This window comes from Channa argus, chromosome 9, assembly GCF_033026475.1.
Source record: "Channa argus isolate prfri chromosome 9, Channa argus male v1.0, whole genome shotgun sequence".
NCBI classification, from domain to species: domain Eukaryota; kingdom Metazoa; phylum Chordata; class Actinopteri; order Anabantiformes; family Channidae; genus Channa; species Channa argus.
In genome coordinates this window covers 5,350,343-5,362,971 of record NC_090205.1, presented here as the reverse complement: position 1 = coordinate 5,362,971, position 12,629 = coordinate 5,350,343, and the positions used below count along the sequence as shown (strand labels likewise).

Genomic DNA, 12,629 nt, shown 5'->3' with positions numbered 1-12,629 from the left:
CAGACTTGATCTTACACAACACAGAGGACTGGTGTACTTCGAGCTCAACACAGCGAAAAGCGTTAGTATGACAGGTGCAAGAGAGTGGAGGTAGAGGGGAAGAGGTGGAGTTCATTCCTTTGCACTGGCTTCTCATGGCTGGAGCCCCATCTGTTGTAACTGAGAGGGCTTCATTAATCCTCACCCATTGTTGTGGTTCCTCAGATTAAGCAGCTCTTCCAAAATACGTCAATGCCTCGCAAATAAATTTAATAAATACGTCAAGACAGTAGCTTCACCTGGTGTTAAACTGAGAAGTACACTAAAGTCAAGGCGTGCTTCATGTCTGGGCCATATTCTATTATATTTTTGGAGCCACAGTTGGCCCACAAGTCACAGTTTGGACTCCCCTGTTCTATGCTAAAATCCTTGGTTTTGTCACACCTGTGATAAATGTAAATACTAAATTCTGCATTTAGCATATACATTTAGTATAGACACATCCATTTGTTAGCAGAGTGCACATCTCTAGTCATTTATATTTAGGAGCTTTTTCTTTCAGGATTTTTTAATTTCTTAATTGTATAAAACAACAAATTTTGCACCACATCACCCAGATGAAGTCCTTCAATGAGACGAGCTAAATGACAGTTAATGCAAATGATATGATTCTGATTCGTTGGTTACTTGACCTGTGTGACGTGTGTTTACCTGCAGGAAGAGGAGTATAAAGCTCAGCAGCTGGATCTGATGGCCTTAGTAGGGAGGGGCAGAGTAAATCCTCTATTATGATTATGAATATCAAATCAAATCTGAGGCATAATTCACTACTTACAACTTCAGTACTGTTTGAAATGTTTTCTACTGTTCATGTTTCGCAATACATGCTCCTATAAAATGTTTAAGTATAGAGAAATTATTGCATTTTCAAAGTTGTTTTTCAGTAATTTCTATAATCATCAGTTACTTTTGCTTAAAGTTTGATTATGGAAAACTCGTCAGAGATTGTGTCTTTTGTATTAACTATGTATGGTGACATAGGAAACTTAAAGTACCTGTATTTCATACTGACACTGATATTATATGTATCAGTCATTTTTGCCAACACAGCTCTTATTGTCATTATATATCTGAAACAAAACCTCCATGAGCCCATGTATCTGTTCCTGTGCAGTTTGTTTGTTAATGACATATACGGCAGCACAGCTTTGTTGCCCTGTTTGATGGTACAAATCTTATCAGAGACTCATGACATTTCTCTCTTTTTCTGCTTCATTCAAATATTTAACATTCAGACATACATAGATGTTGAATTTAAAACTTTAACAATAATGGCATATGACAGATATGTATGTATTTGTACACCTTTACATTACAACTCCATTATTACTACAAGGAGAGTACAAATTGTCATACTTGTTATCTGGATAGTGTCTTTTGTACAGATTGGAGTTTTGTTGTCTTTTACTATTCGTCTTAGATTTTGTGGGACAGTTATTGACAAAGTGTGTTGTATATATCATCTTGTACTTCAACTTTCTTGTTCACCAACCAGTGTATTGTCGTATGTTAATGATGTTGTTTTTGGCCTTGTTTTTATTGTTGCAGGTCCTCTTTTTTTTATTTTATTCACATATGTAAAGATTTTGTCTGTGTGTTTAAAAGCTTCCAAAGAGACAAAAACAAAGGCTTTTGATACCTGCACCCCACATTTGGTTTCAATCATGAGTTTAGTTTTGGCATGTTTTTATAACATTATAACTCAAAGATTTGATATGACATTTGTTCCACTTGAACTGCAAGTTATTTTATCAACATATACATTTCTCATACAACCTCTGCTAAATCCTATAATATATGGTCTTAAGTTGTCAAAAATTAGACAGGCTTTGAAAAAATTTTAGTTAATAAAAATACTGTAGTTTTTCATGGTGTGAAAGTAACAAATTTTCTAGTTTGATTTGAAAATATATTGTTTAAAGAAATACATAGTAGTAAATTTGTGCTTTATTTTTGAAGCTATAATTATGAATTGAATATGTTATAATAACCACTTATATGTTGCCTCAAGTCTTTGTAGTTCAGCTGACATGACTGTAAATGAACAATGCTCTGTAATTTATCCATCTGTGCTCAGGATATTGGCTGTGAGATGTCCCTGATCGTAACTTCTAGGTTGTTTGTGGAAATGATAGTTTCAGCTTTACCTTTATCTTTGTCAAGTGTGAGTGTTTTTCTCGATTATAAAGCCAGTTTTAAACACTGGTGAAATTTAAACTAAAAGCAAATCAAAGATTAAAAGAACAACGTGATTTTTAACTTAATTTTGCACAGTATGGTGCAAAATCTTACATTTGTTGTTTTAGCAATGCTATGATGACCAAATATATATATTTATCAATCTTGTTATAGAAAACCACTAGAAAATAAAGTAGACAATATAGGAAATATGTAAAAAAAAAAAAGAAGAATCAAGAACATGTAAAAGTATTTAGTATGTCCTGCCTTTGGATTTAGCATGTCTTGAACTCTGTTGGGATAAAAATACGAATAAAATAAAAAAATAAAAAAACCTAAAATCTGCTAAAAAATATTTTTCAGAATTTCTGAGAGAGAGACCACAGGAAGTCCAACAAGGACCTTGCTCATCATCTAGCAGAGATGTCTGGATTCCCATTTGCTCCTTCCAAAGTCCAAAGAAGCTTGATCAGGAATGGCCTCTGTGGAATGACAGCAGCTAAGAAACTGCTACTTTGAGAAGCAGGACAGGGCAAAAAACTTAAGATTTACAAAAGATTACAAAGATTTGAAAGAAAAAAAGGAGTAAAAAATGTATGGTTCATTTATGGGTCCAACCATGGGCAATATGTGAGGAGAGGATTTTACCTATAATTAATAACTGTGTCTCTTTTATGATATAATTGGATTGAAAACCCACAGATACATTAGCGAGCTGCAAATTCAATTTATGATTTATTCAGCCTCATCAATGTTAGGCCCAGTGAAGCCAGGAAACCCACTGAGAGCCAGAATAAATTGTTAAGATCACAATTATTCACAATTCAATAGTACAATTCAACATCTCTTTTCTATGCCAGGGGTGTCCAAACTTTTGTCACTGAAGGCCACATACAGAAAAAGGGCTGATGAAGGGCTTTGCCACTCAGTAGGCAAAGTATATCACCTCACCTTTAGTTTAGTAAAGTTATCAACACCAACTGTGCTTGATAGTTAATTAAGCCTAAATAATGAACGGCCAACATCACATCTTGTTATTGTTGCTGGTCTTTGCTTTAAAGGTTCTTGTTCAGGGCGTTAAGATGATCAGTAAGATCAACTAAAAGTGCCAGGTCCCTAAAGTGGTCTGTTGTTTTCTTTCTTTCTGTTGTAACTCCACACAGCTTGTTAATTTGTGTTGTTAATCTTGTTAATTCTATCTGACAGGGCTTCAAAAATCACCCATTGTTGTGGTTCCTCAGATTAAGCAGCTCCTCTGTACTGCGTCAATACCTCGGAAATACATTTTATTTGGCCCACAGTTGGCCCACGAGCCACAGTTTGGACTCCCCTGTTCTATGCTAAAATCATTGGTATTATCACAGCTCTTATAAATGTAAATACTGAAATCTGTTATTTATATTTAGGAGCTTTTTGTTTCAGGATTTTTGTAATTTCTTAATTGTATAGAACAACTAATTTTGCACCGCATCACCCAGATGAAGTCCTTAAATGAGACGAGCTAATTGACAGTTAATGCAAATTATAAGATTCTGATTCGTTGGTTACTTGACCTGTTTGACGTGTGTTTACCTGCAGGAAGAGGAGTATAAAGCTCAGCAGCTGGATCTGATGGCCTTAGTAGGGAGGGACAGAGTAAATCCTTTATTATGATTATGAATATCACATCAAATCTGAGGCATAATTCACTACTTACAACTTCAATACTGTTTGAAATGTTTTATACAGTTCATGTTTCTCAGTACATGCTCCTATAAATGTTTAAGTATAGAAATAATATTGCATTTTCAAAGTTGTTTTTCAGTAATTTCTATATTCATCAGCCACTTTTGCTTAAAGTTTGATTATGGAAAACTCGTCAGAGATTGTGTCTTTTGTATTAACTATGTATGGTGACACAGGAAACTTAAAGTACCTGTATTTCATACTGGCACTGATATTATATGTATCAGTCATTTTTGCCAACACAGCTCTTATTGTCATTATATATCTGAAACAAAACCTCCATGAGCCCATGTATCTGTTCCTGTGCAGTTTGTTTGTTAATGACATATACGGCAGCACAGCTTTGTTGCCCTGTTTGATGGTAAAAATCTTAACAGAGACTCATGACATTTCTCTCTTTTTCTGCTTCATTCAAATATTTAACATTCAAACATATGTAGATGTAGAATTTAAAACTTTAGCAATAATGGCATATGACAGATATGTCTGTATTTGTAAACCTTTACATTACAACTCCATTATTACTACAAGGAGAGTACAAATTGTCATACTTGTTATCTGGATAGTTTCTTTTGTACAGGTTGGAGTTTTGTTGTCTTTTACTATTCGTCTTAGATTTTGTGGGACAGTTATTGACAAAGTTTGTTGTGTATATCATCTTGTACTTGAACTTTCTTGTTCACCAACCAGTGTATTGTCGTATGTTAATGATGTGGTTTTTGGTCTAGTTCTGATTGTTACTGCTCCTCTTATTTTTATTTCATTCACATATGTAAAGATTTTGTCTGTGTGTTTAAAAGCTTCCAAAGAGACAAAAACAAAGGCTTTTGATACCTGCACCCCACATTTGGTATCAATCATGAGTTTTGTTTTTGCAAGCTTTTATAACATTATAAGTCAAAGATTTGATATGACGTTTGTTCCACTTGAACTGCGAGTTATTTTATCAACATATGCATTTCTCATCCAACCTCTGCTAAATCCACTAATATATGGTCTTAAGTTGTCAAAAATTAGACAAGCTTTTAAAAGGTTTTAGTTAATAAAAATACTGTAGTTTTTCATGCTGTGAAATTAACTAATTTCTTAATTTGATTTAAAAAATATACGGTATAAAGAAATACATAGTAGTGTTTCATTAAATTTGTGCTTTATATTTGAAGCTATAATTATGAATTAAATACGTTATAATAACCACTTATATGTTGCCTCAAGGCTTTGTAGTTCAGCTGACATGACTGTAAATGAACAATGCTCTTGAGATCAATGATCATGAGATATTGGCTGTGAGATGTCCCTGATCGTAGCTTCTAGGTTGTTTGTGGAAATGATAGTTTTAGTTTTTCTCAATTATGAAGCCAGTTTTAAACACTGGTGAAATTTAAACTAAAAGCAAATCAAAGATTAAAAGAGCAACGTGATTTTTAACGTAAATTTCCCACAGTACTGTGCAAAATCTTACATTTGTCGCTTTAGCAATGCTATGATGACCAAATATGATTATTTGACAATCTTGATATAGAAAAAAAAACAAAAAAAACTAGACAATATAGGAAATATGTAAACAAAATTAAGAATCAAGAACATGTAAAAAAACAAATAGGCTAAAGTTTTAAGTATTTAGTATGTCCTGCCTTTGGATTTAGTACATCTTGAACTCTCTTGGGATAAAAATACGAATAAAATAAAAAAATACAAAAACTTAAAATCTGGAAATTTACCTTGCCTACTGAGTGGCCAGGAAACCCAATGAGAGGCAGAATAAATTGTTAAGATCACATGTAAACTACAATTCAACATCTCTGTTCTATGCCAGGGGTGTCCAAACTTTTGTCACTGAGGGCCACATACAGAAAAAGGGCTGATGAAGTGCTGGGCCACTCAGTAGGCAAAGTATATCACCTCACCTCTAGTTTAGTAAAGTTATCAACACCAACTGTGCTTGATAGTTGAATAAGTTTAAATAATGAACGGCCAACATCACATCTTGTTATTGTTGCTGGTTTTTGCCTTAAAGGTTCTTGATCAGGGCGTCAACATGATCAGTAACATTAACTAAAAGTGCCAGGTCCAGAATATGGTCGGATTTCTTCTTTCAAAAACTTGTCATTTTCGGATCTTAAACAACAAAACCGCCATACGTCGGAGCAAAGACTTAGCCAGTGCACATTAGAATTGTAGAGTAGATACCCGTATTTGTATTTTTTAGCAACTTCTGGATGATAAGGTGCCTCTGGATGGAATTAAAGGCAGAACTGAAGTCCATAAAGAGTATCCTGGCAAAGCGGCCCGGAGAGTCCAGGTGCTGAAGAAGGAGGTGCAGCAGAAAGGCTATAGCGTCCCCCTGTACCTCCTTATAGGCAAATTGGAGTGGGTCCAGTTGTGCGTTGACAGCTGGAATGATGGTGTTCAGCAACAGCTTCTCCGGGCATTTCATAATTATGGATGTGAGGGCAACAGGTCGGTACTGGTTGAATTCAGCGGGCCGTGGCTTCTTGGGGACAGGGATTATGTAATCCATTTTCCAGATGGAGGGTATGGGAGCAGTGAGATAAGCTTTGCTAAAAAGTGATTAAAAAATAGCAACTACTTAGCTTAGCTTACACCTTCCACAGTGAATGAGGGCGGTTCATCAGGGTCTGGTGGAGGAAGGGCTCTCAGGAGGTTTTCACATTCAGCTGAATAGTCCATATTGTCAGAAGAAGCACGAATAGCATTGAGTTCTCACACAAATAGTGCTGAGTCTGTTATTGCATGTTTGGTGGTTTTGGAGTCACATCCTATTAATGTCTGTACTTTCTGAAATGCTTTTGTGTTCAAGTTTGAGAACTCATTTTCTAGTGTGTCCTTGTATTTCAGTTTTGCCTTGAGTACCTCATTTTTAATAATGCCACTTTCAGTTTAGTCCAGTTTTTGTCTCTGTAAGCTTTGTGTTTTTCTTTAATGCATTGTTTAACGTTTCTGTTTTTGTCTCTATAGCGGAAGTAGAGAGATGACGTTATGGTCAGCAGCTCCCAGCGGTGGATGCGAACTGGTACAAAATGTGTCAGCAATACTGTCATAACACGTGTCCAAGATGTTTTGCTGTGTACTTGTGATATCCACATACTGTTCTGATGATGGCTAACACAGTCCAGCTTGGAGTTTATAAAATCCCCCAGAATAAACAGCGGAGCACAGGGATACTTAGCTAGCACTAAGTAGCTACTACTTTGATTTTGTTGCAGCCCCTAATGTTAATGTACATGCACAGCTCACCACCACACATCTTCCCTGATTGCTTGGTTCTGTCTAACCAAATTATTATGAAGTTGTTCCACCTGACTTTGGTATCAGAGACTGACTGGTCCAGCCATGTTTCTGACAGGGCAATGATACAGATGTCCCTAAAGACCCTTTACAGTCAGCATCTGGAGTGTAGCAAGTCCATTTTTTTGCTAAGTGAACAAACATTTGATAGTATAAAGGATGAGAGACGAGGTTTAAATGGACGTTTCCTAATTCTTTTGTAAATACCTCCAAGTCTTCCTCTTTTTCTCAGCTGAAGCTCCGGTGTTAGAACCAAATCAGACTTGATCTTACACAACACAGAGGACTGGTGTAATAGGAGTTCAACACGGCTAAAAGAGCTAATTTAACAGTTTCACCTCCACTCACGTCCACATTGAGTTCATTCCTTTGCACTCGCCTGTTATGGCTGGAGCCCCGTCTGTTGTAACTCCACACAGCTTGATAATTTGTCTTGTTAATCTTATTAATTCTCTCTGACAGGGCTTCAAAAATCCTCACCCATTGTTGTGGTTCCTCAGATTAAGCAGCTCCTCACTAATTTTACATTTACATTTAGTCATTTAGCAGACGCTTTTATCCAAAGCGACTTACAAGTGAGGTACAAAGCAGCAAAATCTAAGTCCAGGAGAACACAACAAAGCAAAGTCCTATCAGAAAAGTGTTCACAGTTTGCAAGATGCAAGTGCGAGAAAGAGCAGAAAGTATTTTTTATTTTTTTTTAAAGAGATTTAAATGCATAGGAAGATGCGGAAGAGTTCTGTTTTTAGCAGTTATTTGAATATTGGGACAGAGTCAGCTGAGCGTGCAGAGTTTGGTAGCGTGTTCCACCATCGTGGGATCATTGCACTAAAAAGTTGTGGTTGGTGTCTTCTGCGCTGTGCTGGAACCACCAGACGTCGTTCATTGGCAGACCGCAGTGGGCGGGAAGGATTGTAGACCTGAATGAGTGAGTTGACGTAAGCGGGAGCTGTTAAGTTAACCACCATGTGAGCAAGAGATAGAGCTTTGAACCTGATGCGAGCAGCTACAGGAAGCCAGTGTAGAGATCTGAAGAGTGGTGTGACATGGGTAATGCGTCAATGCCTCGGAAATAAATTTAATAACTTTGTGAAGACAGGTAGCTTCACCTGGTGTTAAATTGAGAAGTAGACTAAAGTCAAGGTGAGCTTTATGTCTGAGCCATATTCTATTATATTTTTGGAATTTGCTGTGGGCTAGTTAAAAATTGACCAGGAGCCACAGTTGGCCCACAAGTCACAGTTTGGACTCCCCTGTTCTATGCTAAAATCATTGGTATTATCACAGCTCTGATAAATGTAAATGCTAAATTCTGCATGTAGCATATACAGTTAGTATGAACACGTGCATTTGTTAGCAGAGTGCACATCTCTAGTCATTTATATTTAGGAGCTTTTTGTTACAGAATTTTTTAATTTCTTAATTGTATAAAACAACTAATTTTGCACCACATCACCCAGCTGAAGTCCTTCAATGAGACGAGCTAATTGACATTTAATGCAAATGATATGATTCGGATTCATTGGTTACTTGACCTGTTTGACGTGTGTGTTTACCTGCAGGAAGAGGAGTATAAAGCTCAGCAGCTGGATCTGATGGCCTTAGTAGGGAGGGGCAGAGTAAATCCTTTATTATGATTATGAATATCAAATCAAATCTGAGTCATAATTCACTACTTACAAATTCAATACTGTTTGAAATGTTTTAGACTGTTCATGTTTCTCAGTACATGCTCCTAAAAATGTTTAAGTATAGAAATAATATTGCATTTTCAAAGTTGTTTTTCAGTAATTTCTATAATCATCAGCCACTTTTCCTCAAAGTTTGATGATGGAAAACTCGTCAGAGATTGTGTCTTTTGTATTAACTATGTATGGTGACATAGGAAAGTTAAAGTACCTGTATTTCATACTGGCACTGATATTATATGTATCAGTCATTTTTGCCAACACAGCTCTTATTGTCATTATATATCTGAAACAAAACCTCCATGAGCCCATGTATCTGTTCCTGTGCAGTTTGTTTGTTAATGACATATACGGCAGCACAGCTTTGTTGCCCTGTTTGATGGTACAAATCTTATCAGAGACTCATGACATTTCTCTCTTTTTCTGCTTCATTCAAATATTTAACATTCAGACATACATAGATGTTGAATTTAAAACTTTAACAATAATGGCATATGACAGATATGTATGTATTTGTAAACCTTTACATTACAACTCCATTATTACTACAAGGAGAGTACAAATTGTCATACTTGTTATCTGGATAGTTTCTTTTGTACAGATTGGAGTTTTGTTGTCTTTTACTATTCGTCTTAGATTTTGTGGAACAGTTATTGACAAAGTTTGTTGTGTAAATCATCTTGTACTTGAACTTTCTTGTTCACCAACCAGTGTATTGTCGTACGTTAATGATGTGGTTTTTGATCTCGTTTTCATTGTAACTGCTCCTCTTGTTTTTATTTCATTCACATATGTAAAGATTTTGTCAGTGTGTTTAAAAGCTTCCAAAGAGACAAAAACAAAGGCTTTTGATACCTGCACCCCACATTTGATTTCAATCATGAGTTTAGTTTTTGCATGTTTTTATAACATTATAAGTCCAAGATTTGATATGACATTTGTTCCACTTGAACTACAAGTTATTTTATTAACATATCCATTTCTCATCCAACCTCTGCTAAATCCTATAATATATGGTCTTAAGTTGTCAAAAATTAGACAAGCTTTTAAAAGGTTTTAGTTAAGAAAAACACTGTAATGTATCACAGAGTGAACGTAACTAATTTCCTTAATTTGATTTTAAAATATATTGTATAAAGAAATACATATATATTGGACTTTTGCTTATATAAAGCATGAGTAGTATTTCAGTGCACAATAAATGTTCACATGCAATTTTCGCTTTATATTTGAAGCTATATTTATGCAGAGGTACTAAGCTTTGGTGGTATTTTTCTTTAGTTAAGGCTTTTAAATGGACTAATTGATCATATTACTGTGTGGCGCGCTACTGCACTTCCTCCTTCAAGACTTTTATTTGCAGTCACTTCCTGTTCCTCATCTGTGTGTCATCTTTCATAGACTGGGGTTCACCACGACCTAGTGAGTCGGAGGACTTACTACATCTCCATCCTGTTTTGCCAACTACTATATTTTATAATAAACTTTAATCAAACTGAGCAGATGTGTCAAGCACCATATTGGGTCCGACCTTAAAACTAGGTACCTTACAGTTACAATAACCACTTGTATGTTGTCTGAAGTTTTAGTAGTTTATCTAACGTGACTGTAATTGAACAATCATCTGTAATTTATTTATTTTTGCTCAGGATATTGCCCGTGAAATGTCCCTAACGATAACATGTAGGTTATTTGCAAAAATAATAGTTTCGGCTTTAACTTGATCTTTGTCAACTGTGAGTGTTGTTCAAAATTATGAAGCCACATTTAAACATTGGTGAAATCCAACCTAAAACCAAAGTAAACTTTACAAGAGCAACAGAATTTTAACTTTAATGTTCTTAACCTTTGCTTAGCACTGTGTAAAAGTCTTAGATTTGTTGCTCTAGCAATGCTATAATGACAAATTAACAAAAAAGAGGATGCAAAAAAAATATGAAGCTTAATTGACAAGCATTTAGTATTAACTCCACTTGCACTTAGCATGTCTTGAATTATCTTGGGACAAAAATAAGAATTAAAGAGCAGTCCAGCAAGGACCTGGCTCAGCATGGAGAGAACGGCTTTGACAATATATGTAAAATATATAATTCTGATTCATTGGTTACTTGACCTGTTTGACGTGTGTGTTTACCTGCAGGAAGAGGAGTATAAAGCTCATCAGCTGGATCTGATGGCCTTAGTAGGGAGGGACAGAGTAAATCCTTTATTATGATTATGAATATCAAATCAAATTTGCAGTAGAATTCACTACTTACAGCTTCAATACTGTGGCTTTTAACTGATTTATAGTGGTCATGTTTCTCAATAAATGCTCTTAAAAAATGTTTAGGTATAGAAAAATTATTGCATTTTAATAGTTGTTTTTCAGTAAACTCTAAAAACTTGCTTAAAGTTTGATGATGGAAAACTCGTCAGAGATTGTGTCTTTTGTATTAACTATGTATGGTGACATAGGAAACTTAAAGTACCTGTATTTCATACTGGCACTGATATTATATGTATCAGTCATTTTTGCCAACACAGCTGTTATTGTCATTATATATCTGAAACAAAACCTCCATGAGCCCATGTATCTGTTCCTGTGCAGTTTGTTTGTTAATGACATATACGGCAGCACAGCTTTGTTGCCCTGTTTGATGGTACAAATCTTATCAGAGACTCATGACATTTCTCTCTTTTTCTGCTTCATTCAAATATTTAACATTCAGACATATGTAGGTGTTGAATTTCGATCTTTAACAATAATGGCATATGACAGATATGTATGTATTTGTAAACCTTTACATTACAACACCATTATTACTACAAGGAGAGTACAAATTGTCGTACTTGTTATCTGGATAATTACTTTTGTAGAGGTTGGAGTTTTGTTGTCTTTTACTATTCGTCTTAGATTTTGTGGGACAGTTATTGACAAACTGGGTTGTGAAAATCATCTCGTAATTCAACTTTCTTGTTCACCAACCAGTGTATTGTCGTATGTTAATGATGTGATTTTTGGCCTTGTTTTCGCTATTGCAGCTCCTCTTGTTTTTATTCTATTCACATATGTAAAAATTTTGTCTGTATGTTTAAAAGCTTCCAAAGAGACAAAAACAAAGGCTTTTGATACCTGCACCCCACATTTGGTTTCAATCATGAGTTTTGTTTTTGCAAGTTTTTATATCCTGATCAGTCAAAGATTTGATATGACATTTGTTCCACTTGAACTGCGAGTTATTTTATTAACATATCCATTTCTCATCCAACCTCTGCTAAATCCACTAATATATGGTCTTAAGTTGTCACAAATTAGACAAGCTTTTAAAAGGTTTTAGTTAATAAAAATACTGTAGTTTTTCATGATGTGAAAGTAACTAATTTCTTAATTTGATTTAAAAAATATATGGTATAAAGAAATACATAGTAGTGTTTCAGTAAATTTGTACTTTATATTTTAAGCTATAATTATGAATTGAATATGTTATAATAATATGCTCAGGATATTGGCTGTGAGATGTCCCTGATCGTAGCTTCTAGGTTGTTTGTGGAAATGATAGTTTCAGCTTTACCTTGATCTTTGTCAAGTGTGAGTGTTTTTCTCAATTATGAAGCCAGTTTTAAACACTGGTGAAATTTAAAGTAAAAGCAAATCAAAGATTAAAAGAGCAACGTGATTTTTAACTTAATTTGTTGTTTTAGCAATGC

At 35.0% G+C, this 12,629-nt stretch overlaps 1 protein-coding gene across 1 annotated transcript; it reads left to right on the top strand.

The window, feature by feature from the left end:
* The first annotated feature begins 3,299 nt into the window (after positions 1-3,299).
* On the top strand, positions 3,300-4,981 carry LOC137132973 (olfactory receptor 6C6-like). Its single transcript, XM_067516016.1, has 5 exons — positions 3,300-3,306; positions 3,424-3,474; positions 4,404-4,477; positions 4,572-4,582; positions 4,840-4,981. Exons 1-5 carry the CDS (start codon positions 3,300-3,302, stop codon positions 4,979-4,981), a joined length of 285 nt encoding a protein of 94 aa, XP_067372117.1.
* Positions 4,982-12,629: the final 7,648 nt, after the last annotated feature.

What these genes read in the sequence shown, in the direction of transcription:
- LOC137132973 (XM_067516016.1), top strand. An exon ending in TCAGATTAAGCAGCTCCTCT is followed by an intron (nt 3,475 to 4,403) that starts GTACTGCGTCAA and finishes TTAAAACTTTAG; the next exon opens with CAATAATGGCATATGACAGA.